At 48.6% G+C, this 26,477-nt stretch overlaps 2 protein-coding genes across 2 annotated transcripts; one reads left to right on the forward strand and one right to left on the reverse strand.

The window, feature by feature from the left end:
* Window positions 1-448: 448 nt before the first annotated feature.
* On the forward strand, window positions 449-4,359 carry C20H1orf167 (chromosome 20 C1orf167 homolog). The gene is made up of 6 exons (XM_063145204.1): window positions 449-529; window positions 788-896; window positions 1,393-1,615; window positions 2,198-2,333; window positions 2,466-2,576; window positions 4,016-4,359. The coding sequence occupies exons 2-6, from the start codon at window positions 875-877 to the stop codon at window positions 4,085-4,087; spliced, it is 564 nt and encodes a 187-aa protein (XP_063001274.1). The 5' UTR covers window positions 449-529; window positions 788-874; the 3' UTR covers window positions 4,088-4,359.
* Window positions 4,360-5,515: 1,156 nt separating this feature from the next.
* Window positions 5,516-26,477, reverse strand: MTHFR (methylenetetrahydrofolate reductase). Its single transcript, XM_063145478.1, has 12 exons — window positions 26,397-26,477; window positions 21,179-21,451; window positions 20,206-20,444; window positions 19,193-19,303; window positions 18,337-18,530; window positions 16,041-16,291; window positions 15,187-15,321; window positions 14,706-14,886; window positions 13,258-13,440; window positions 9,947-10,048; window positions 7,594-7,713; window positions 5,516-6,438 (listed from the first exon to the last, which is right to left on the reverse strand). The coding sequence occupies exons 2-12, from the start codon at window positions 21,439-21,441 to the stop codon at window positions 6,241-6,243; spliced, it is 1,977 nt and encodes a 658-aa protein (XP_063001548.1). The 5' UTR covers window positions 21,442-21,451; window positions 26,397-26,477; the 3' UTR covers window positions 5,516-6,240.

Below are 26,477 nucleotides of genomic sequence, written 5' to 3' on the forward strand. Positions count from 1 at the left end.
GACCTTAGATGTTGAGCACAGTGTACGGGTAGGTTCATTTACACTAACAGGCATAAGAAGAATGAAATTCTTGTATGTACCTAAAAACAAAATCCGATCAACTGGCGGACGAAAGATGCAAGACCATCTGCAAAACACTGACAGTCTGGACTACATCACTACCCTGTGGCCACGGCCTGGGCTGCTAGCTGAAGGCCTCAAAATTGCTCAAAGGGAAATCTCGCCACCCGGGAGTTTCAAAACAAGTTCCCCTTTTTCCATCGTTCCATATTCCAGGGCTTTCGTTTCCTGGTCTGGTGCCGCAGCCTGTAATTCTGCCCGGCGCAAGGCCCTGGCTGAGTGTGAACACGCCGGGCGGCAGCGTCTTCTGGCGTCCTGCTTCAAGAGGTGGAAAACGGAGCGCCTGAAAGCCGACCAGCAACGGGAAGAGCAGCGCCCTCGACGGGGACCCGCGGGGTACAGAGCCGTCCAGCGCTGGAGGAAAGCAACCAGGGGGCGTTGGGCCCTACGCTTCAACTCTATACACCAGGTGAGTCAAGGTGGGCTCAGTCATGTCAGGGGCAGGCCGGTTAGGTGGGATTTATGGATTTACTTGTTACGTATTTTTATCCACTCAATAACCAACGTTGTGTGGGCGGATTACAGACCGCAAAAAGTTGTCGTCGGAATAGCCAATGATGGGGGTTGTGGGACCAGCTCTACTTTAGGGCGGCAGTAACCCTCCCTAAGCACAGTGGACTAGCTACATGGAGTTCAAGAACGAATTGATACCGCCTTAATTTTTCAGGCCTGCAACTATTGGACGAAAGCGGCCGGTTTTCACCAGTGCATCCAGCAGCGGATCTGCCTCGTCGGAGTCCGGAAGCTCACGAAAATGCCCCTCTCTTGGCCAAGCAGTAAGAAACCTAGCTCTCGTATCGCTCCCTCTGGGGGATTTGTCCTGTGATGCGTTTGCCGATATCATCACGACGGGAATACGGCTTGCACACTCCCCTTCCCTTTTGATTTCGGTTTACCCAACCCCAAGACGTGCGTCATCTCAACTGTGGTTTGTTTGAAACAAGCCAGCTTCATAAACCAGGATTCGACGTCGGCTTCTTTCGAACAAACCACAGTTACAGCTTAACCACGGTTTGCGGGGTTTGGATGACACAACAAGCTGCGGTTAAGCACAAAAGGAAGCGGATGCTGCTGAATGCCTCATCGCAGCCACGGGGGAGGAAGCGGGGGAGTACGGAGCGAGGGGTTTCGGGAGCTGCGCAGACATCAGGAGGAGTCCCCGCTCCATGGCAAAAAATAATAAGCAGAGACTTCGTAGGATGGGGCAGCTGCCAAGAAAAGAATTGAATTCAGTTCAACCATTTTGCATTAATCGAGGGTCTCTTCTTCAAGGGCAGAGCCGGAAGAGAGAGAAGAGGCTGGATACGGACTTGGGAACTCATTCCAGGTTGACCTGCAGTTCTTTTCACATCTGGCTGACAACCTACAGATGCCAAAGCAGGGCTCTGAGGCCTCCGGAGAGTCCGGATGTAGCAGGACGGATAGCCGGAAGTGGCTGGACGCAGGGAAATGATACGGAACTGGCTGCAGCTGAGGGTCACAGGCAGCGGCTTGAGTAAGGCTCAGGATCAGTCCGGTCTGTGGTGTATTCGATCAAGGGAGAGAGCTTGTAGCTTGCATTAATGCAGAGATGGGCGACTAAATTGGTGGGCAAGGGAGAGATGACCCTCCCCCAAGCCCTCTGGGGGCTGGATGACAGGCGTGGGCCGGACACGGCTGGAGGTTTCCCTCCCACACAGCACAGAGTTAAAACTATGGAACTCACTACCACAAGACATAGTGATGGACACCAATTTGGATGGCTTTAAAAGGGGGTTGGATAAATTCCTGAAGGAGAAGGCTATCCATGGCTACTAGTCTTGATGGCTCTATGCTACCTTAAGTATCAGAGGCAGTAAGCCTATGTACCTCCGTTGCTGGGGAACATGGGTGGGAGGGTCCTATTGCACTCGTGTCTTGCTTGTGGATCCCTGGTCGACGGCTGGCCACTGTGAGAACAGACTGCTAGATGGACCCTTGGTCTGATCCTGTATGGCTCTGCTTATGTCCTTCTGTGTCCCTTGTTTTAATGGTTAAATTCTGCTGCAAACTTCAAGTGTCATGCTGTTCCGTCTCTCTCTCTCTCTCCCGGTTCCAGGAGGAAGTATTTGAGCTTGTGGAGACACAACGTCCTCGCGCGCCGTTTCCAGCACGCCAGGGACACGCGGCACCTGGCGAGGGCGTGGTTGTCCTGGAAGGACGCTTGCAGGATGGAGGTGGTGGTGCGGGCCTTGGTGAGCATCCATGAGACTCGGGGAAGCTCAGGGCTGCAGGGAAATCGGAAAACTTTGCTTTCAAAAGGGGCGTTAGGGTGCTAGTCCACATGGACTGCGGCGAGCTTGAACAAAACGATTCCCTCCCAACAGGCGCGTCAGAGGCTGGTTGAGTGGAGTTGGAAGACGTGGAGGCGACGCTGCCTGCAGAGCTGGGTGGCGGAGCGTTTTCGGGAAACTGGAGAAAAGCACCTGCTCAAGATGGTAAGCGTTCCCTCAGTGGTGCGATCTGGGTGTACGAATGGGTCTATTTTTTAAATGTTTACATTTATATCCTGCCGTTGCTCCAAGGAGCCCCCTGCGATGTACATGATCTCCGTTTTATCCTGACAACAACCCTGCGAGGTAGGTTAGGCTGAGAGCCTAAAGTGACTGACCCCAAAGTCACATGGCTGAGTGCGGGACTTGAACCCGGATCTCCCTAAAAGAGTTTGCCTGCTGTCTCTCTGTGCGTGATTCATCTCTTTGGCCTTGCCTCCTTCCAAACTACCTCACGCAGAAACATCTTCTGGGATTATTTGTTTTGGCGGGGACATAAAGCCGGTTCCCACAACCCCCCCTGTGAAGAAACTGAGGTAAAAGTTGAACTGTTTGCGTTTTATTTCAGCTCTGCTTTTTATCTAGGCTTTTGTCTGAAGAGAATTACGTTGTAAATATGGTGTGCTGGCAAATGGGCACTTAACTATGAGGTGAAAATGAAGCCAGGTTCTCTCTATTTATAGGGGAAGGTAGGATCGAAATTGGTGCCATCTGATTGGGGAATGACTAAATGTTCTAAAAGGTGCCCATTGGTCGGAAGTTGACACAGAGGTTGAGCAAGTTGAGCACCTCAAAGCTGATTGGCTGGAGGGTTCTGGCCGGAGCGAATATAAGGGGCTGTGGAGAGGCAGACGGAGTCGCCTGAAGAGGAGTCTTTGTGATGGGGAGACTGAGGAAGACGTCGGGCAGGAGGCAGAAGCTGGAGAATATCTGCATGTGGAGAGAAGAAGACTCTTGGAAGAACCTTCAGAGGAAAGAACTGAAGCCTCAATGGCAGCTAGTGGTAATGGTCTGAAGACTGAGCAACTGCTGGACCAGACTGAAGACTTCAGGAGCAGCCTTCAGAGGAAGGAGCTGAAGCCTGAGTGACAGCGATCTGGAGATTGAACAGCTGCTGGACCAGACTGAGGACTTCAGGGGAAGCCTGGGGAGCCTTGAAGCTTTCAGGAGAAAGTCAGACCTGACCAGAGAGAAGACTGCCTTTCAAGCCCTCATAGCTAGGCCTCTGCATTAACTGGATGGAGCTTGATAGGGAAATTGGTGTAAGTTTAGTTAAGGGTAGCAACTGGATCTTCTAGCACCTGATTGGTGTGGAGCAGAAACCCTGTTTGAAAAGCAAAAACATTCCTAAAATAAGCGTTCTGGTTTTCTTTTTAACGGAACGCCACTATATATCTTTGTTTATTTCTGTGGCATCTCTGTTCAGTTTTGTTTCATGATCTCCAGGGAAAAGGTGGATCTTGAGTATGATGCAGTATAGATTTTAGCTTAATGCTTTTACTGCCAGTGACCTAAAGCTTTGGAGAGGAATTTCAACCTTCTAGAATGGGAACAATGTCCTGGTTTATGGACAATCTCTGATATTTTCCCTCCTCTCCCCTCAGGCTTTTGCAAGGTGGCAGCAGCGTCTTACAGCAGCGGAGAAGCACACTTTTAGCAGGCTGGAACACTTTTAAACATCTCCGCAATACTTTTAATTCTAATTTCAAGATCAGGTTGGATCCTGCGTGCGAGAGAAGCAACAGCGTCCCTGTCCGCTCTCACCAATCACCCTCAGAAAAGGAAGCTTTCCAACCTGTCGGAAGCCCTTCGCAACGGCCCTCTGAAAACACGGACTATCCCATCGCTCAAGGAGCCTTGAGCGTCAATATGGGGCATGTGCTTCCCGCCAGCATTTTGGAAGGGTGGGGAAACGACACGTTGAAAAGCAGACCCGGCCACAAATGGAGCCGGCTCATCTCACCAAACTACGGTTGGGTCAAAACTTTCGTGCATATTAAAACACTAACAGCCTCATTGTCTTTTTATTTCACGTAGAATTCAGGAATACTGCTCTGGAAGGAAACTTCCTTTGCCACATCACCCGGAGGATAGCTTGCTTCTTTGCTCCATTAGCCCCTCCTTCGTTCCTTTGTACAGGCGATCTCAGTCTTCCTTGAGCGCAAAAGTGTTGGTTTTTTTAGACAAGAGTTCTCTGGCAGCTGGAAATTCTCACTCACCTACCCCCTGCCCGTGCTGAAGTCCGTGGGCTCTTTCCACGCTCAGCTAAGCAGGCAACCTCTCTTCCCCGCAGGGTTTTTTCTGCTGATTAGCCAAGATGATGAAGTAACCTGGGAACAGCTGAGTCCACCCTGCCCCACACAAAGGCCCCCCTCCCTCCCCAGAGACGTCTCCCCCGCTATAATCGATCAGCCGAGATTAAGCTCTCATCAGCTGTTTCCTCCTGTACTCGAGAGGGTGAGATTGAGCAGATCAACAACAAAAGCTCTTGTCCTGCTGTAAACCAGGGCTGGAAAGGTTTCAGGGGCAGTCAGGCCTGTCTCAAAACACCCACCTTGAATATACAGGGTTTGGTGTAGGTTGCGATTCTGCCAGAAAATGGAAGTGAGAGAACCAACATGTTGCGGGGATCAGATTTTCAATCTGAACAGCTCAGCTTTCCTTGTTATTTTACACTGAGATGTATATCTTACCTCTTTGCTGAGGGGAAAAAAACGTGGGGGAAAAACCCCAAGAAAAGCCTACAGCTGTAGGAGTTAAAAACACATGAAATACAGAGCAGGAGCAACCGAGACCTTCATTCAAGAAGGAAAACTAAGCAGAAAATAAAAATGCCTGCGTTATGGCTGCAATCTTACTAGCCAGATAGGAGATGTTCAAATGGTGTGTTTTTTTTCAATTGGAAGTTTTCAGTGCTCCCGTTCTATTGCAAGGAAGGAGAGGAGAGACGGTGGTGATGCAGAACCAAAGCGAAGAAATCTCTAGGTCGGACTTCCCTTGAACTCTAAAATGTTTAAAAAGGAGAAAGGATGCTGCCAGCCCGAGCGTGTGGAGGTACCCTGCCCCATGGAGCCCCAAGAAGAAATCCTCCCATTCCATAAAGAAACTTTATGGAGTATTTTTATTTCGTTAACGGTCTCCTTTCTTCTGTTCTTTACAAACAATTTAAATATCCAAACTCTTCCCTCCACACACACACACACACAGAGGAAACGAGAGGCACAGATTCTACACGTCCAAAATAAAAATATAAAATAAATAGCAAACCGAACCACCACAGAGATTTCTGTTGCAGCCCAGCAGGGCGATCCGTGGCTTGGAAGGCCCTGGCATGATGGCCTTACTGAAATGAGAGAACTATCGATCGCATTAAGCACCGGTCAGGAGGTGTTGCACTGAATCAGCAGCTGGCTAAGGGTTTTTAAAGTGCAACCCGGGAAGGGAAGCGATCCAGAGGTAGACCATTAGCTGCCATTTAAGTTACAGGTGGACAATTTGTGGCCTTCCAGATGTTTCGGCCTACAGTTCTCAGCATCCCTCTTTGCTGGCTAGGGGGCTGACGGTAGTTCCAGGTCCCAACCATTGGAGGGCTACAGTTGCCCACCCTCTGGTCTTAAACGAAGAGGGGGAGGCTCTTAACAACTGAGGAAGGGTCTTTTGGCTCAATGGGGGAGCACCCCTGCGAATGGCGATGGGCCATCCAACCAGAAGAGAAAGGAAGGGCCACCAAAGGAACCTTCCAGGGGAGTGTCTGGGACGCAGCGGTTCCGCCTCACATCCCAAGGCTGAGTGTGCTTCCAATCGCAACGAGGCCAGGCGGATGCCACCTTCACTGCCCCACCGCGCAGTTCAACAGCTCGTACATATCCTCCAACACCTGCCAGAGGCAACTCTGAAGGGGGAAGTCATTGTCCACCAGGTTGACCAAGTAGTAGTTGTCGTGGATGTACTGGATGATCATGCGCGAGGGGGACTCCTCCTCGTAGAGTTTCGCCCACTGCTCGATCCACAGAGCAAAGGCCTCGTCCTGGGCCAGGGGAGAGAGTTCGATGTTATTCGTTGCATTTTTAGACAGCCCCACAACCAAAAGTTCTTTGGGTGGTTTCCAAAGATGAAAAGTACAGTATGCAAAGTTTAAAAAACATTTCTGTAAAACCACACACAGAGACCACATACACCCCCCAAAAAACCCACACACAACTTTATGGCACAATCCTGGGAATTGTGGGGCGTTTTTCTGACAGGGTAACTGTCCGTCAGGGCAACTGTCATGTTTCTCAGAAAACTGCTTTCGATGGGAGACAAATGACGAGGCTTGCTAAGTAATCTACAAAGCTTTTATTAAGCAACAAACATCTCTTCTACCTGAAGAGAGTCTAACCTCTTGGAAACGTCCCTTTAGGCAAAACTATGCAAACTAAGCAAGACAATTGTCTGCTCAAGAAGAATAGGAAACCGCTTCAGAGAGCCTGGTGCGGAAGCAGGTTCTGGCGTAATCGAACTGACTTTCTCACACCTTCCTTTCGCGCCGTGCATTTGAGCTTCCGGCGGACCCTAGCATCACCTAGCTTGTTGGGATGCTCACCTCCAGAAGAAGGCTCACTTCCCACTGAGTGTGTAGGATTTGGCCTTGAGGAGATAAGCTCTGGAGAGGGCTGACTCCCAGCTGGGGAATCACCCATGAGAACTTCCTCCCTCACTGGTACAGGCTGGCTGGTGTCTGGCGCTGCGTCTTCAATTGTTTGTAGATATCTGGAATGCAGCCTCCTCTAACCTGGAGCCCTCCAGATGTTTTGGACTACAGCATTCTTGCCCATTGGCTACGCTGGCTGGGGCTGAAGTACAAGACATCTTGAGGGCACCGGGTTTGGAGAGACTTATAATAAAGATTCCTCTCACCATCTCGCTCTCCAAGAAGTAACTTCCTACGGTTCAGAGGGAGGGAGGAATTATGGGAAATAAAGGGAGAGCTTTGAAATTCACCCAACACCACCACATGACTTCACGGATCTTGTGGAGACTTTGCCCCAATATGGAAAAGGAACAGGAGGAGGCGTTCAGAGGTAACCACACGCTTGTTTTTACAACGCCGAAGGGGGAAAAGTGCTTCTCTCCTCTGACCTCTGCTCACAAATGTGAAAAATGCCGACGCGCCAGTTCTGCACTTTCCAAACCTTCTTACCTTCCAGTACATGAAGCTAACTGGATCCACAACAGTCGGCTGAATGATCTCCCTGCCGGGGAAGATGCCCCAGGTGACGGCGTTTGGCTGCATCTCATGGGCATTGGTGATGTTTTCACCCTACCGTGGGGAACGAGAGAAAAGAGGGAGGCATGATCAGGAAAGGAACACAATACTTTTTATTTATTTATTTATTACACTTTTATACCGCCCAATAGTCGAAGCTCTCTGGATGGTTCACAATCTAAAAACACAAATACAAAACACAATATATAAAAAGCACAACCAGGATAAAACCACACAGCAAAAATTGATATAGGTTAAAATACGGAATTAAAACAAGGTTTAAAATTAAGTGTTAAAATGCTGAGAAAACAAAAAAGTCTTCAGCTGGCGACGGAAGGAATACAGTGTAGGTGCCGGGCGAACCTCTCTGGGGAGCTCGTTCCACAGCCGGGGTGCCACAGCAGAGAAGGCCCTGCTCCTAGTAGCCACCTGCCTCACTTCCTTTGGCAGGGGCTCACGGAGAAGGGCCCCTGTAGATGATCTTAAGGTCCAGGCAGGTACATATGGGAGGAGGCGTTCCTTCACATAACCTGGCTCCAAACCGTTTAGGGCTTTGAATGTTAGTACCGGCACTTTTAATCGGACCCGGACATGAACTGGCAGCCAATGAAGTTGTAAAAGGACTGGCGTAATGTGATCTCACCAGCCAGTCGCTGTTAGTAAATGGGCTGCCCTGTTTTGTACCAGCTGAAGTTTCAAGACCGTTTTCAAAGGCAGCCCCACGTATAACGCACTGCAGTAATCCAGACGAGAGGTTATCAGAGCATGGATCATTGTAGCTAGGCTACAGTTTCATCGGTCATTAGTCCTCATGGCTCCATGTCACTAATCCCTACAGATTTTATGCCCATTTCTTTCTACTTCTAGCTGGGTGGGGTAAGTCCAAAGGCCAGCTGGGCTGTGGGGAAAAGCTGCTAGTGTGGTGTAGTGGTTAGAGTGTTGGGCTGGGACTTAAGAGACCCAGGTTCGAGTTCTCACTCAGCTATGAAGCTCATGGGGTGACTTTGGCCCAGTCACTGATTCTCAGCCTAAACTACCTCGCAGGGTTGCTGTGAGGATAAAAGAGGAGGCGGAGGAGGACCATGTAAGCCACCCAGAATTCCTTGCAAAGGGAAAAACGAGGGTTCCAGTTCGAGCCCTTCCCGGTTTGTGAGAGAGGCAGGCCTTTCCGCGCAATGCTTTTGCGTAACGTAACGTGAGAGTCTGCCCAAATGCAATGGCTGCTTTTCTTTCCCACCCTTCTTTAGCTGAGCGCTTTTGCATTCCTCTGCCCACTGGACAAAGACAGAGAATTAATGGGTCCAACCTGTCCAACTCCCTCCTTGGTTCTCTGAATTGCGCTTCACAATTTCGTTAAGTCCCTGCCAGGAAAATTGAGTTTATGTATGACTACACTGGTATCCTAGCTGATACTGTTTTAAGACTTTACAGGTCAAAAACAGCACGTTAAATTGGGCTTGGAAACGCACCGGTAAGCACAGCTGCTGCTTCTCAGCCTGCCGGTATCTTCATTCTAGTCATCCGCCAGACATCTCCGCTCAGACACTGGCCTCTAGTCGGCCTTGTGTGGGGGCTGGGCTGCCGTGCCCTCAGCACCTCATCCGGACGTGGCCCCAATCTTGTCAGGGCTTGAGCACCTCCTGGCTGCCTACAACACCTCCTCGAACACCACACCCTGTCCTTCCTTCTTCTCTTCGGAGAGCCTGGGCATCTTGGTTTTGTCACGTGTTTGTAGCAGGGGTGTGGAACCAAAGGCCCGTGGGCCAAACCAGGCTGTCAAGAGGCTTGCCAAATGACCACACCTCTTTACCTGGCCCCACCCACTTCTATTTATTTATTACATTTATATCCCGCCTTTTTTCCTTCATATATAATCCTCTCTATTTTTATCCCCACAACAACCCTGTGAGGTAGGCTTGGGCTGAGAGTCTGTGACTGGCCCAAAGTCACCCACGGCCGAGTGGGGACTAGAACCCGGATCTCCCGCCTCCCAGTCCGACTCTCTAGCCACTACACCAAACTGGCTTTCTGGCTTCTGTGCAGTTTTTTCCTAACAGGTTGAAATGCTTCTCCTAAGGGCTTAATGACTGGAGGCATGAGCCTCCAGCTAAAATATGCTGGTATTTTTGGTACTTCAGCCCCGACCCTTTTGCCATTTGTCACGCCCACCACTGGAACACGGCCCCAGAGGGCTCCTCCAAAATGGAATTCGGCTCTCTGGTGTGAAGGTTCAACACCCCTGTTCTGTAGAAATGTTTTGCAGCGACAGGTCAGGGAAGGTTTGTACCTTGACGTTGACGATGTGGTAATTCACTCGCTGGCCGTATTTCTTCAGAACCGTCTGGAGGGCTTTGACGTTCTCGCTGGAGGTGAAGAACTCCAGGTAAGCCTGTGAGAAGTCGAATAATGGGCTCAGGTTACAGGAAGCCAGATTCCGGCTGGACATCAGGAAAAACTTCCTGACTGTTAGAGCAGTACGACAATGGAACCAGTGACCTAGGGAGGTTGTGGGCGCTCCCACACTAGAGGCCTTCAAGAGGCAGATGGACAACCCTCTGTCAGGGATGCTTTAAGGTGGATTCCTGCATTGAGCGGGGGTGGGTTGGACTCGATGGCCTTAGAGGCCCCTTCCAACTCTACTATTCCATGATTCTATGATTCTAGGAGATGTTCAGTTGGAGATTCGTTCACAGACTACAAAGATGACCTTTTACTCCATTCTCTGGGGATTGACTTGCGTATATGTTTTTAAAAAATCTTTCCTTTCTACTAAAAGTAGCCACAAGAAATAGTACGATCAACCATTAAAAACCAATTAGAAATGGTAACGTTTAGTTTAAAAACAGTAGCAAAGGGATTTATGCCTTCGGCACCTACATCTAACACGTGGGGCCATTTCATTGTTAAACAAAATTCTAATAGCAGCTGATCAACCCATAGAACAGGTGAGTTGGCTGAATAGCAGCACTCAGGTATGTTCGGAAATACAGATTTGCCACGTTCATTTACTTAAATAGAGCCTTTCCAGCCCGGGCCAGTTTTCTGTTGCATGTTAAGTAGAAACACAAAGGAGCCCATTATTCTCTTTGCTGTGTCCATAATTAGAAGTTTCACTTTTGCTTTGTGAGGTTCTTTGTTTCGCTCTTACGGAGGCTGGAAAACACGAGCAACTCAGCCGTATTTCTGGGTTGATGAAAGAGCTGCTCAGAACTGGCTTGAAACACTGGTGCAGTAGACAGCAGGATAGGACCCAAATTTACCACTGAAGCAGGGTAAGGGGGGAAAGAACGGGCTGATGTGGTTGCCATTGGGCCCCATCAGGTGGTACAAGGAAAGAGGAAAACCCAGAAGAGCACTGAGAGTCTTGGAAGCACGCTGGGATCAGGGCTGAGGACAGGCCTTGAGGTGGGGGGGGGGGGGTGCGACACTCACACAACATCCAGGAAAACAGGCACACGTTTAAGGTGCCCCCCCCCCCAATTGTTCTAAGAGATTTGTTTTGGCAAAAACTTGGCAGATTATGTTAAAAAAAAAACATCTCTCTCTCTCTCTCTCTCTCTCACACACACACACACATACACACACTCATTCTCTCATATACACAGTCTCATACACTCTCTCTCTCTCTCTCACACACACACACACAGAGTCTCTCACACACACACAGTCTCTCTCTCACACACACATGCATACACACAAAGAGAGAAACTCTCTCACACACACAGTACACACACACTCTCTCTCTCATATACACAGTCTCATACACACACACAGAATCTCTCTCACACACAGTCTCTCTCTCTCTCACACACACACAGTCTCTCTCTCACACACACATGCATACACACACAGAGAAACTCTCTCACAAACAGTACACACACTCATTCTCATATACACAGTCTCATACACACACACTCTTTCTCTCTCACACACAGTCTATCTCACACACATGCATGCATACACACACACAAACTCTCACTTACATACATACACACACACTCATTCTCTTTCATATACAGTCTCATACACTCTCTCTCTCTCACACACACACACATGCATACACACACACAGAAACTCTCTCTCTCTCTCTCTCCCTCTCTCACTTACATACACACACACACGCACACAACCAGAGACTCACACACAGAACGTGTCTCACGCACACCGGCTCCCTGGACTGGCATTAGAAGGTCTGGGACATTACACACTTGACCTTAATCTCACTGGGTTAAGAGACGACAGACAGTGGGGGCTAAGGAGGTTATCCGAGGCGGCTTCTGCTTCTGGAAACCGGGGGGGGGGGGGAGAGGGAGAGCTTTACGGGCAACGGAGGCTCCCCGCATGCTGCGTTCTTGGCCACAATCAGCTCGTCTTTAACCATTTAAGGAAAGGAGGCAGCAAAGATAAAGAAGCTGCTTTGAAGAAGAAAAATATGGGGCTAATGTGGGACTTCTGTTCCGGGCTGCACTCTCTCTGGGGGGGGGGGGGGTTTCACCATGGGGGCGCTCAGCTTAATGGGGTGACCAGCAGCGGCCGTGGCTCGTAATGAGGGCTTTGAAATTCACAGCCCGGCTCCTTTTGTCTCAGACACACACAGACCCGCTAATCACGCCTAATCTCTCCACTGCTTGCTTTTCTAACTGGCTGGTTTCAAGGATCACCGTGCCCTGTTAGCCCCCTTAGCCCTATTCCCTGTTCATTGTACTAGGCTTGCGTCGTTCGCCCAACACACACACACACACTTCCAGGTGGGACTCTCTCCGACCTTCAACTGCTCCTGACACCTGCTGGCATCGAGCGGACAGAACGCTCCGATTCCGCCCCGTTGTGCAACTTTAAAGCGGTGTGGAGAACCTGGGAGCGTGTGACCCCCTCGGATAAAAGGAGAAGGAATTGATCTTGCTGGCATGAGAGAGAACCTCTTTCACAAGCATCCTCCGTGGCTGCAAGCCTGCGGGCCACAGCGATGGGTACGCCTTCAGTTCACGGAAATTATTATTATTATTTATTACATTTATATACCGCCCCATAGCCGAAGCTCTCTGGGCGGTTTACAAAAGTTAATGTGTGTCAACTCCTTGCCTGATGGTGCGCCTAAACGCTTTCCCCGAAGCAAGGGCCCACAATCACTGCAACGAACACCTCCATAGTCCTAAATAGGCATGATTTGTTTCTGCAGCTGAAACTCTCCCCATGGCCTGAGTTCGATCCCAGCGGAAGCTGGTTCTCAGGCAGCCGGCTCGGGTCGACTCAGCCTTCCATCCTCCCGAGGTCGGTAAAATGAGTGCCCAGTTAGCTGGGGGAAAGGTAATAACAGCCGGGGAAGGCAACAGCGAACCACCCCGCTATAAGGCCTGCTAAGAAAACGTCAGCGAAAGCTGGCGTCCCTCCAAGAGTCAGTAATGACTCAGTGCTTGCACGAGAGGTTCCGTTCCTTTCCTTTACGCCGTATCTGTAAGGCTGCACCTCCAAAGGCAGAGAGGCGGCTCCGCCTTTCACATAGAAAAATCAGGCTTAAACTCAGAAATGTTTGTTAAACAGAGAAAGCAAAAAAGTTTCGGGCCAGGGGGTGAAGAGAGCTCTGGACGCAGGTATTACCTTCTGGAAGACGTAGCCTCCGTCCGGACCCCAGCCCACAATGGGGTCTGTGGACGGCTTGCCGTTGATGTTGGGCTGTGAATTGATGGTCAGGATCCCCCTCTGGTTCATCTTGGCCAGTTCTTCCTGCATGAGGTTGGTCTCGGCAGCCAGGGGGTCATCGTTCCAAGGGAGGCAGGTCACCTGCAAAGAGAAGACCAATCTGGTCAAGATCCTGGAAAGGTGATATGTGCAGCAGAGGTCGGCAGGCAGGCTGCACACCTGTGCGCGTGCACGCACACACACACACACACACTGTCTTGATGAGTAACCCTTTACTGCTAGGTTTTATTATTGTTTTAAACTGATGGATCATAGAATAGTAGAGTTGGAAGGGGCCTCTAAGGCCATCGAGTCCATCCCCCTGATCAATGCAGGGAGATGTGATCATTCAGAATGCTATCTTGCTCGGGTTTTTTTTTAATGTGTTTTGTTTATTGTAGAGCTTTTGCACATAGAATGTCACGGTTCAATACCGGATTTCTCCTGGCTCTCAGAGAGCAGGGCTCGCAAAAAAAAGACTGCAGTTTGAAACCAGTTGTTGAGAATAGACAGCAACAAGGAAACGGGTCTTTGTTCGTTGATCTGTGGGTTAGCGTGTTGTCTGAGGGGCTGATTTTCTCGAAAAAGGCATGGCTCACCGTTGGGCTGTTCAGGGTGGTTGACAAGCCGCGCTGCATGACGAACAAGCCACTCTGGCTGCGTTCAGACAACATGAAAACCCACCCTGCTGAAAACGTGCTGCGTTCGGACAACACGCTAACCCATGTTTGGAGAAACAAACTATGGTTCAAGGCAACCCACTCTCAACCACCGAGGGTCGTGTGAACTGCCTCGTTGAAGCTTTGCTGTCAGCTGCTCAGAGACCAGAACTATCCTCAATCGGTTGGGACTAGGGCTGTGCACGGACCCCCGAACTGCTTCAGGTCGATCCGACCCTCCCCCGCTCCGCGGAGCAAGATCCGGAGGGGCAGATCGAGATTTTGCCCCCCCCCCTTCCCTACTTACTTGCCTCCACAGCGGGCAGCGGAGGCAGGTAAGTGGGGAAGGGGGAGACAAAATGGGGGCTGAATAAGACCCCCTCCCCCCTGCCCCCTTACCTGGCTCCGCCACCTGCACCAGGTGAGCCCCCCTCCCCCCCACTTACCTGTGTTCAGAGCTCCAGATGGAGGTGAACCGCTTCGCCTCGATCCACAGCTCCCCTGAGCGACCCAATTCGGATCCGCCTTTGGCGGAGGCAAATTGAGCCACTCCGCTCCCGCTTCTACAACCCGAAACAGAATGGAGCAAAGCCCTAGTTGGGACTCCTCCATCCTTCCCGGGTTGTGGTATCACAGGCTCCAATCCTGACATTTAAACCCGATCGCTTTCCCTGCAGGGCGGACGTTCGCCATCTCCCATGCTCTCACCTTATGGCCATCTTTGTTGGGCTCCCTGGCGATGTAACACCTGAACACCTCGAAGACGCTTTCCTCACTGGTTAGCTCTGCCCCCCACATCTTCAGGAGTTCGTCCCGGGGAGATTTGCTCTTCAGGTAGAAGAGGTAATAGTCCTTGAGCTCCCCAAAGGCTGGAGAGGACGAGTTACCCCTGAAGGTTTTGGGGAGAGAGAGAGAGAGAGCGTCTTAGTGAGGAGGGTGGCAAGGAAATCACACACGGGAAGGAGAAAGGTGATCACGAGAGAGAGCAACAGGAATATTTGACATAGCAGTAAGAGCTTGAATCCAAAATAGGCTGAGGTTTTGGGGATTGGGGGCCTGCCCTGTTTTGACTTCCGCGCCGCCCACCATTTAACTTTAGCTTCTCCAAAACTGAATTCAGCCCTCGGTCCGAAAGAGATTCGGCACCCCTGATATAGCAACACACACACGCCCAACGCTCCCCACTCACCAACGTCCGTTGGGGAACTCGTCCCATTCCTGAGTCCGGTAGATGTAACTCTTCGGCCGGGAGGCCCAGAAAATGGGCCGGACATCTTCAACGCGCCGCTTGGGATGAGCGCTGACCGCCCAGGGCAAGGGGCGCCTTGCGGGGGAAGGAGGACGGAGAGAGGATTAAGAGAGTTGCACGGTTATCCGTTGACTACACCTGTGTCCGCATTTCACACGTTTCCCGACGGCTGCGTTCAGGCATCCAGCTAAACCAGGGGTGAGCAACTTCGGGGGACTCGGGGCATTTTCACACACACCCATGACCCCCTCCTATGAACTGCATTTCTGCCACCACTTTCTCAAATTTGGCAGTGGCAGAAGAAGGGCTGGTTCTCTTGCCAATTTTTGGCAGCAAGCCCCAAACGGCCAAATTAGGCTGGCATATGTAGCAGCGTACCTCGGGTTGATTTGTTATTTACAACACATTCATTATTTTATTTTTATGTCCGTGTCCCTCCTGGCTTTGATTTTTATTTCTTAAGATTTTCTAAAAAAAATATTAGTGGTATTAGTCTTACTTCACTGGTACTTTCTTCTCTTTTAGCCTCACCTGTTTGTCTTCTGGGAAACTGTTTGTGACTGGACAGGCCCGCCACAGCAGCCGTTTTATGAAGAGGCAAGCTCCACCCCCATGGCAGCCATTTTGTGAGAGCGTCCGCAACCCTCTCTCAAAATCCCAGTTTGGGGGTCCCTGAATTACAAGCTACTCCAATCCCTGCAAAGCCAGTTCCGTTCGCTAGTAAAGGAATAATAGACACCAGACCAAATCTACCGAAGGACAGGAGGAAACTGGGATGTTCGCTCAGTCCTCACCTTGGATCCTCTTTCCAGATGCCCAAACGTTTCAACACCTCCACGGTAGCCACTTCCCGGTTCAAGGTGTAGAAATGCAGGCCGTGGACCAGGCCGCTGTCCAGAAGTTCCCGGCACATGCCGACAGCCAGTTCGATGCCGTAGTTCCGGATGGCCGCATCGTTGTCCTTGATGGGCTCAATGACATCTTTGATTTCCTGAGGCACCTCTAGTTTAGACAGCTTCACAAGCTGCCGCAGGGAATGATAGCCCTACGTGGGGGAAAGGTTGGTCCTGAGTTTAGTTATTTGCTTTTCCCATCTGTGGTTAAAATGGCCGGATCTAGACATGCAGCTTACTCTGTTGCTGTAATGCACTCTACATAGGGCTACCTTTGTGCCTAGTCTGGAAACTTCAACTAGCTCAAAATATGGCAGCCAGTTTGGTCACTGGTACACCTAGGGGTGACCACATTACACCAGTCTTAAAATCTCTTCACTGGCTGCCGATTAGTTTCCGGGCGAAGTATAAAGTGTTGGTTATCACCTTTAAAGCCCTACATGGTTTGGGTCCAGGCTACCTGCGGGATCGCCTTCTCCCATACAATCCGCCCTGCACACTCAGGTCCTCTGGGAAGAATCTACTTCAGTCAACAAAAACTAGGCCGACAACCATTACCCAGAGGACCTTCTCTTCTGCTGCTCCCAGACTGTGGAATGGCCTGCCGGAGGAGACTCGTCAGCTTGACAGTCTTTTAGCATTCAAGAAAGCTATCAAGACTGATCTCTTCCGGCAGGCCTATCCAGTGGAATTTTAGGATACTTTTAATATGCTTTTAGGATGTTTTTAAAAGTGTTTGCTATGTTTTTAATCAGTATTTTATGTTTGCTGTTGTTCCCCGCCTCGATCCAATCAGAGAGGAGGGTAAGAAATATATTATTATTATTGTTGTTGTTATTATTATTAGGCATCCTTCTCTAGGTGCCTACTCCAAGGGAAACTCGGAGGACGGCAACAAGGAAGAGGGCCTTTTCTGTGGTGGCCCCCCAATTATGGAACGATCTCCCCAACGAGGCCCGCCTGGCGCCAACATTGATATCTTTTCAGTGCCAGGTTAAAACTTTTCTCTTTTCCCAGGCATTTAGCAATATGCGATGAGCTTTACTAATCCTAGATTTGTTTTTAAAGCTGTTTATAGTTGTTTAAAACGCATGTTTCTGTGTATGTTTTTGTAGTTTTAAATTTTGTATGGTATGTTGTTTTTTAAATGTTTTAATCTTTTGTAAACTGCCCAGAAAGCTTTGGCTATGGGGGGTAGACAAATGTAATAAATAAATTCTTACTAATATAGCGCCATCAATACACATGGCACTGTACAGAATAAAATTCTCAAAAGCAACAAACCCCTGCCACAAAGGCTTACATTCTAATAAAATCACAAAATTCAACAAAAAGGAAGGGAAAGGGAACGCAGCAAACGGGCAGGAAACACAATAAAAATAAATAATCAACATTTATCAACAATGAAAAAAACCTAAAGGTTCAAAAAACTTGAAAAGGTTCAGAAGCTGCAGGTCGTGCAAAATGCAGCGGCCAGATTGATTTTGGGAACCAGAAGGTTCGACCATATAACACCTGCTCTGGCCCGCTTGCACGGGCTGCCTGTATGTTTCCGAGCCCAATTCAAGGTTCTGGTTTTGACCTATAAAGCCTTACATGGCTTGGGACCTCAATACCTGACGGAACGCCTCTCCTGACGTGAATATACCTGATCACTACGTTCAACATCTAAGGTCCTCCTCTGGGTGCGTACTCCGAGAGAGGCTAGGAGTGTGGCAACAAGCTTGTCTCTTCTCCATCATCCCAGAGTGCAGGACACGGAATAACGGGCTCAAGTGACAGGAAGCCAGATTCAGGCTGGACATCAGGAAAAACTTCCTGACTGTTAGAGCAGTACCACAATGGAACCAGTTACCTAGGAAGGTGGTGGTCTCTCCCACACTAGAGGCCTTCAAGAGGCAGCTGGACAACCATCTGTCAGGGATGCTTTAAGGTGGATTCCTGCATTGAGTGGGGGGTTGGACTTGATGGCCTTGTAGACCCCTTCCAACTCTACTATTCTATAATTCTATGATTCTATGACTTGAATGGTTGTCAAACAGAGGAGGGCCAGGATCTCTTCCTGATCCTCCCAGAGCGCAGGACACGGAATCATGGGCTCAAGTTACAGGAAGCCAGATTCCGGCTGGACATCAGGAAAAACATCCCGACCTGTTTCCTTGTCCCTTTGGTCAAGCCCACCCCTGGGATGCCTCACCTGTATGGGGAATATCCCCGGAATGATGGGGCAGGTGATGCCAATGGCTTGGCAGTCTTTCAGGAACTTGAGGAAGGTCTCTGACCGGAAGAAGAGTTGTGTAATGACAAAGTCAGCCCCGGCCTCCACTTTGTGCTTCAAATGCTTCAAGTCATCCACGTAGCTCTCTGCCTCGGGGTGTCCCTTGGGATAACCTTCAGGGTGGAAAAGAGGCAAAAATGAACCCGGGGGTTTTCTCCCCTTTGAGCTAAGGCACCTATCATTTGCACAAAACAGCAGGACTTACTTGATCTTAGCCAGGTTGACAGCCAGCAGTCTTAAAACTCACATTTAAAAATCTGGGAGACTGTTGTTGAATTGTGGGTTGTCATTAAACTGTGGGCTGTTGTGTGGTGTGAACCCAGCCATACTAACAAATCATAGTTTGTTAACAACGAAAAACCCATGGTTCACAACCCAACAAGAAATCATGGCTTGTGGGTTGTTTGTGATTAGCATGGCCGGGTTCTCGCAACACAACAATCCACGCTCAACCCATATGCAGCAGTATTCTGGTTTTGTTGTGTTGTGTGAACCCAGCCATAAAAATGGTTTCTATCTGCCGGTAATCTATTTATAATTCCCATTTAAACTGACACCGGAGTTAAATCGACACATGGGGCATATCTTCTCTGAAGCCCTGAAGCAACTTTCCCCAACAGATGGACTGGACAACTCCCATTATCCCCAGCCACCGAGGCAAAGATGGGAATTGTAGTCCGACCTATTTGAAAAGGCACAAGGTTGGAAAAAGCTGCCATAAAGATTAGAACCATTCTGCAGAATTGAAGCAGGCGTACAGCCCGGCATTTCTCACCTGCCACGCAGATATCAAAGTAATCCTCAAACTCGCGGCGGATGTGCTTCACCAAGTCGACAGCGTAGTTGAACCCCTCAACTTCCTCTTGCCACTCTTCACCAACAGGATCTGTGTGAGGATTGAGAGAGAGAGAGAGAGAGAGAGAGAGAAACCCCTTTCATAAAACTCAACTCCCCCACGGTACAGCAGTTTACATAGGATAAAAACACTCAATATGCAAAAATTTAAAACCACAAAAACATACCATTTTAAACCACAAAAACGTACCAAAACAAACCCAGGCTAATTACACATTGCTAAATGCCTGGGAGAAGAGACTAGGATGCTTTAAGGTGGATTCCTGCACTGACCAGGGATTTATTTATTACTTTATTTATTATTGCATTTTTATACTGCCCAATAGCCGAAGCTCTCTGGGCGGTTCACAAAATTAAGACCAAAGTGTTAAACAACAGTATAAAACCATAATATAAAATACAAGATAAAAACACAAACAAGATAAAAACAGCAGCAATGCAAAAATACAAATTTAAAACAGCAAAGTTAAAATTAATTTATAGACTGTTAAAATACTGGGAGAATAAAAAGGTCTTCACCTGGTGTCTGAAAGAATATAGTGTAGGTGCCAGGCGAACCTCCTTAGGGAGCTCATTCCACAGCCGGGGTGCCACAGCAGAGAAGGCCCTGCTCCTGGTAGCCACTTGCCTCACTTCCTTTGGCAGGGGCTCATGGAGAAGGGCCCCTGTGGATGACCTTAGGGTCCGGGCAGGTACATATGGGAGGAGGCGGTCCTTCAGATAGCCTGACCCCAAGCCGTTTAGGGCTTTAAATGTTAATACCAGGTTGGACTCAATGGCCTTATAGGCCCGTTCCAACTCTATTATTCTATGATTCTATGGGTTAGAAAATGCCCATCCAAGGTCAGGATTCTCACACTGCCATTAACTGCCCTGGCCCTCCCGCAATCTAGCTACGATCTTCCCTCAATTCCGAGCAAAGAAGTGACTCACCTCCCCGTAACGCCATGATGTTCTTGAGCCCCAACCGCTTGGCCTTCTGCAGGTGCGCCGTGATCGTCTCCTGGGTCTGGTTGCAGCAGGTCATGTGGAGGACGGTGTCCAGGCCGCAGTAGTTGAGCGCCGTGCTGGCCATCATCATCGAGGACGTCTCCTTATCGGAGCCTGGGTCTCCGGCGGGGTGCCAGGTGACGTCGATGAAGAGCGGGCCACCCGCCCCCATGCGGTCAAACCTGCGGAATTGACCCCCACGGCAATGAAGGAACGAACAAAAATTCCACCCAACCCCCCTGCTTCGCCTGGCAACGAGGAAAGCTCCAAAAACAAGGGACAGGCGACGACAAAGAGGTCCTTCTCGGTAGTGGCCCCTGAAATATGGAACACTCCCCCCAGTGAAGCCTGCCTGGTGCCAACATTGTCAGCTTTTCAGTGCCAGGCGAAGACCTTCCTCTCGGGCATTTAACAGCAGACGATGGGGCGTTTTAGTTTTAGTTTTCTTATCAGATCCTGGTACTTCTATTGGTTTTTTTTAACCTGTTTTGTGCCTCGTGTGGCACAGAGTAGTAAAGCAGCAGTTTCTGCAGCTGAAACTCTCCCCACGGCCTGAGTTCGATCCCAGCGGAAGCTGGTTTCAGGCAGCCGGCTCGGGTCGACTCAGCCTTCCACCCTCTCGAGCTTGGTAAAATGAGTACCCAGTTAGCTGGGGGGAAGGTAATCACGGCCGGGGAAGGCAACGGCAAACCACCCCGCTATAAGGCCTGCCAAGAAAACATCAGCGAAAGCTGGCGTCCCTCCAAGAGTCAGTAATGACTCAGTGCTTGCACGAGAGGTTCCTTTCCTTTTCCTTTGTATTTTCAAAGGTTAAAGGTTTTATATTGTGTTTTATCGCGCTGCAGACAACCCACGGAGCTTTGGCTACTGGGTGGTTTAAAACGAAATGCCGCGCTCGGCCTCTCCCGCCACCCACCTGGAGATGAGGTTGACAGCTCCGTTGGCGGTCCGTGGAGGAAAGAACTCCAAGGAGAACCACTTGTCCCCGGAGTCGTGCCGCCGGCGCATCTTTTCCCACAGGCGGTCGTGCCGTTCGGCGTCGAGGACCGGGGTGGAACACCGGGAACTGTCCTTGGAGCTGTCGCTGCCGCTGCTGCTGCCGCCACCGCCCTCGGACCTGGCGACCCCATTCCCAGCGGTGGCGACGCCATTGTTCATGCCGTAGGACTCATTGACCATGGTGAGAGACCTGGAGGTGGGGAAGGAAGAGGGTATTAAGCAAGCAGGGCCAACATGCCATCAGTTGCGTGCTCTGCGCTTTGATCTTGAAGGGCTTCTTAGCATAGCTGTGAAAAAAGAGGGGGAAAGCACCGCGAAAAGGCTGTAGGAAAAAGGGGCGACTAGCTCTGGTGCCTTGAAATGTCAAAACAGGTTTCTTTATTTTTCTATACGAAATATTAACAAATGTTCTAAAAACTTTAAACCAAACTTGCACAACGCTCAACGTTTCGGATCCTGTGGATCCTTCATCAGGAGCGATAAGACATTCAAGACATACATATATATAAAGTCAAGGTAAGGACCTATGGAGTATAGTTCAAATTGCTAACATATTTAAAATGTTTATATGGTGAGATATTTGTTGATTCAATCATGTATATTTAACAAATAAATACTTTTACCACAGTCATTGTGTTAATTTTTTATCTTCACAACCACCCTGTGAGGTAGGTTAAGCTGAGTCAGCGTCTGGCTCAAAATAACCCAGTGAAGCTTCATAACCGAGAACCTGGACCGTCCCAAGTCCCAGCCCAACACTCTAACCGCTACACCACACTGCCTCACCGCGTTTCTAATGGCATGTTCACAAGCCTACAAGATCATCCTGGTGCTTGTGAACAAAGAGCTATTAAAAAGAGCTATTGTGAACAAAGAGCTTTTTTTAAAAAAAATGTGAAAAGTATTCAGAAGTATTTTAACTGCTGCTGGCTTTATTTTTAGTATTTTAACTGCTGCTGGCTTTATTTTTAGTATGTTCCATGCTGCTTTTTGGAACCACCTTTTCCAAGTCATTTCTCCCTTTTCAATGCTGGATTTTTGTTGCTGTTTTTCAAAAGAATACTTTTCAATGGGTTTAATTATGTGGTTTTACCCTTGATTTCACTTTCTTCCTTTTTTTTGCTTTTTTGTTCTGTACGTCCTGTGCACTTTGGCTCTAGGGCGACTCTTAAAATGAAGAAATGAAATGAAATTCAAAACTACTGCAAATTCTAGGGGGTTCTGTGGGGCTGCATTTAAACCCTCTAACCCAGACTAAACTGCAGATCAGCCTTTCCTAATCTAGTGTGCCCTCTGAATGTTTTGGACTACAACTCCCAGAATTCCTCACCCTTGGCCATGCTGGCTGAAGGGAGTTGAAAACACCTGGAGGGTGGGTTGGGTTTTTTTGGGGGGTGGTGGTGTTGGACTGCTGCTCTTTATCCAGTAGAATTTTAGGATACTTTTAGGATGCTTTTAGGATGTTTTTAACAGTGCATGCTATGTTTTTAATCAGTATCTTATGATTGCTGTTGTTCCCTGCCTCGATCCAATCGGAGAGATAAGAAATAAATTATTATTATTATTATAATTATTATTATTCAACCAAACCAGCAACCCTGTCAAGCTAGGCTTTTGACGATCCCATTTTACAGATCAGGGGAACTGAGCCTCGCCCCAAACTATCCACCAATAGCGGGTTGCTCAGCCAATTTGAGAACCCTTCTCCAAATCCAAAGCTATGCAAGCACATGCCTAAAATTAACGGGATGGGTTCATTGCATTCTCTGCCCTACGCGCAAAACAGTGAAGTTGCAAAGCTGATTTAGCGTCATCGTTATTTATTAAGTTCAGATATGATTCAGGCGACTTCATCAGGGGACGCCGTTTGGCAGTTAGCTGGACACATGAAACGTTTAATAAAAAGTGCGTAGAAGAGCACTTTCCTCTCCCATGTCTGCCCAGGCAAGGAAATCCCCAATCCATACTGGTCGGCACCAGGACTGTCATAAACTATTTCTGTCACTGGCTGCTTCTTCTGAAAGCAGGGCTTGGAGAAATTTCCCAAGGATGCTTTTCATGCTTCCCCAGGGAAGACAAGAAACTGATTCACGACAGGTTTCTTCCAAAGAGGAGAAGTGGCAGAAAGAGAAAGTTAACGGCACAAACATGTGCCAACCACGCGCCCCATCATGCGCCCACTTGCCTGGTGTTGTGGTCTTTCTCCTCAATTGCCCACTGGCACCTGGAATTCCTCTCCCGCACGGTGGCCTTCCTAGCGCCCTCCAGTTTATTTACACCAGCTGAGATCCACGTGTACAACCGAGGGGCTCCGTCTTTTGCAACCAGCCTCCAAAATGGACTCTAGCCAGCAGCCCTGCACACACCACAGCAGGCAAACAGCAGTGCCCCAGATTCCCAGGTGGGTTCACATCATACACAAAGCCTAGCCATGTAGGTGTGGGCCAAGGTGTCTCCCTCCAATCAGAGCCTAGGTCTCACCTGCAGGTAGCTGCTAATTGGAAGCTTGCCCCGGAATCCCCTCCAATCCAAGGCGGGATTTGGGGGCCCCAGTCCACCAATGGACAGCATGCATCCTGAAATCCAGCCCCCATTCTGTTTACTTAGCAGCCAGCCTTGAAAGCTCCATTGATTGAGCTGCTCTGAATGTCCCATTATCTTTGAAGAGGATGTTCCCCCACAGGGCTTTGCCAGGGTGATTATCAATCAATGGAGACAATCAGAAAATCTCCTCCCTTGCCCCACAAGCAGGCAGTTAAAAAGAAAAGACACACACAGAGAGAAAAGGAAACATCCAGTATTCTCTTTAAGACTGTGTTTCTTCTGATTTTTCCAAATCTACATTAGAAGCGTCCCTCAATCTTACAGCCAAAAGCTCACCTATAGTGGGTTGAATCAGCTCTTACAGTCTTTTGAAGACTGTATGAATATTGTACAGAGAAGGGAGTTGGACGGAGAAAAGCCACCTGCTCCTGTCACCTGAGCATAAGTCCTGGCAGTCGGATTTCATTCCTCACTATGGGCAAGGATTCAGTTTGCAAAAGAGAGACGCTTATCTTAGCCCCCTTGACTGGGGCGCTTTCCAGCTGGCATAAGCTGGGAAAAAGTAGCACATCCTGGTGCCAAGAAGGGCAGGGTGCTTCAAGACCTGTCCCGCTAACGGAGGCAGGAGCACAAGCCCAGCTCAGACACTGCAATGTGATACATAACCCCACTGAAGGAAAATGTTGGACAGATACACACCTCGGTGTCCGTTTCGGCCCTACGTTAGCGGCCGTCACCATAATCTGCAGCGACAAATCCCACAAGTGACTTGTGCATGCCGCTATGCGGTTCTTTTTCGTCTACCTTTGGGCTTTGAAAAGCAACTTTCCCTTCAAGCTTGGCCTGAGATCTTGCGTCTTCCTCTGAATCGGAATGGACATGCAGTGCCTTGCATGAGCATGAATTGCCAGTTTGCGTTTGTTTACTTAACTGTTGTGCCGCAATAAAAAATTTGCGCCTGCAAGTGGTAAGTATGTTGTGTAAGCATGCCGATTAACTCCACTTTAACTCCAGGTTGCAAAACAACAAAATGTGGACAAGTCAAAGGAGGGCGAATATTTATGCAAGGCGCTGTATACGCCAGAAGCAGAACTAGGAGGAAGCTTAATCAATGTAAGATCAAAGGCCCTATTGTTATTTGCCTTAAGCTCTTAGGATAGGGTGGGCTATCAAAATTAAAAAAAATGTCCGTCCTCTCTATATCCATGTCAATGCAGGCGCCGAAATTACTGGAGTCAACTGGTTCATACATGACAAACCAGAGTAAGGGCTGAGTGTGGGTTGTCGTTGAAGCATGCGTTGTTGATGAATGGTGGGTTGTTGTGTGAACCTAGCCACACTAATAAACCATGGTTTGTTCATCACGAATAATCCACAAAGACAACCCACGGTTTGTTGTTGGGTTGTGTGAACCCAGCCACACTAACAAACCATGGTTTGTTCATCACGAACAATCCACGAAGACAACCCACAGTTTGTTGTTGGGTTGTGTGAACCCAGCCACACTAACAAACCATGATTTGTTCATCACGAACAATCCACAAAGACAACCCACGGTTTGTTGTTGGGTTGTGAACTCTGGGTTAAGAAAGATATTTGCGGAGAGGATAATTATGAGGCAGAAAATATTAGAGAAAGGATATTAAGGATTTTGGTTATTTGGATTTATCATGAGCATTTTTTAGAATGACTAAGGGAAAAGTGATTTTATTGCTTTCTTTCTGTTGCCAGCTGAAGACCTTTTTATTTTCTCAGTATTTTAACACCTAATTTAACTTGAATTTAAACTCTGCTGTTTTAACCTCATATTTTAACCTATATTAATTTTTGATGTGCGGTTTTGTTCCGGTTGTGCTTTTTATATTGTATTTCGTACAATATAATGTGTGTTTTAAATTTGTCGGTTGTTTTTATGCACTTCATGGTTTTTAATTTTTGTGAACCGCCCAGAGAGCTTCGGCTATTGGGCGGTATAAAAATGTAATAAATAAATAAAATAAATAAATAAAAATTGTTGTTTATGTAGTGAGGGGAAAATACAACCAAAAAGGGTAGGAAATGTGTTTGTGGAGAGATTAGATTTTGTTTGCGTGAGAGAAAAAGTGATTTTAATTCTCTGATGGAGGATTTCAGAATGAAGGGTGAAAACTGTGTGTGCTGGGGGAGATTTTTAAAATATATATTATTGTGCATAAGGAAATTAATATTTATATTATTTTTTCTCTCATTTTTGGTAGTTGGGTTAAACGTCTTTTTTATTTATTTATTACATTTATATTTTATACCATGAACTGAGGAGCCATTATTTCTTTTTTTAAATGATTGATTTCTCCATTCAGTGGAAGAAAAATATGTTCTGGCTGCTTCCTGTCCCTGAACCACCATAAAAGGAAAAATAAACAAATTAAAATGTGATTTTTCTTTCCCTTTTTTTGTCTCTCCGACGCTCCCCTACCATTTCCCCCAAATGGTCTCTTCCGTCCTTTAATGAAAAGCCTCCCGTGGGAAACGGGGTCCCTTCGTCGTCATCGTCCCCCCCTCCCTCAGTGGCAGTTGGGCCCTCCCTCACGCACGCGCAGTCCTTCACTCACCTGCTCTGCGGCGCGTCCCCACCTAGGGGGATTATTTTTTCGCGGCGGCGCGAGCTCCACTCGGCCGCGAGGAAGGACAAA

Source organism: Elgaria multicarinata, chromosome 20 (genome assembly GCF_023053635.1).
Source record: "Elgaria multicarinata webbii isolate HBS135686 ecotype San Diego chromosome 20, rElgMul1.1.pri, whole genome shotgun sequence".
Classification (NCBI taxonomy): Eukaryota; Metazoa; Chordata; class Lepidosauria; order Squamata; family Anguidae; genus Elgaria; species Elgaria multicarinata.

Coding starts and splice junctions, on each gene's coding strand:
- MTHFR (XM_063145478.1), bottom strand. CDS start 21,441: ATGGTCAATGAGTCCTACGGCATGAACAATGGCGTCGCCACCGCTGGG. Junction 13,441..14,705: donor CCAACAAAGATGGCCATAAG/GTGAGAGCATGG, acceptor TTCTCTTTGCAG/GTGACCTGCCTCCCTTGGAA. Junction 10,049..13,257: donor GAGGCTACGTCTTCCAGAAG/GTAATACCTGCG, acceptor GACTTCTCACAG/GCTTACCTGGAGTTCTTCAC.
- C20H1orf167 (XM_063145204.1), top strand. CDS start 875: ATGCCCCTCTCTTGGCCAAGCA. Junction 2,334..2,465: donor AGGTGGTGGTGCGGGCCTTG/GTGAGCATCCAT, acceptor CCCTCCCAACAG/GCGCGTCAGAGGCTGGTTGA. Junction 2,577..4,015: donor AAAAGCACCTGCTCAAGATG/GTAAGCGTTCCC, acceptor CTCTCCCCTCAG/GCTTTTGCAAGGTGGCAGCA.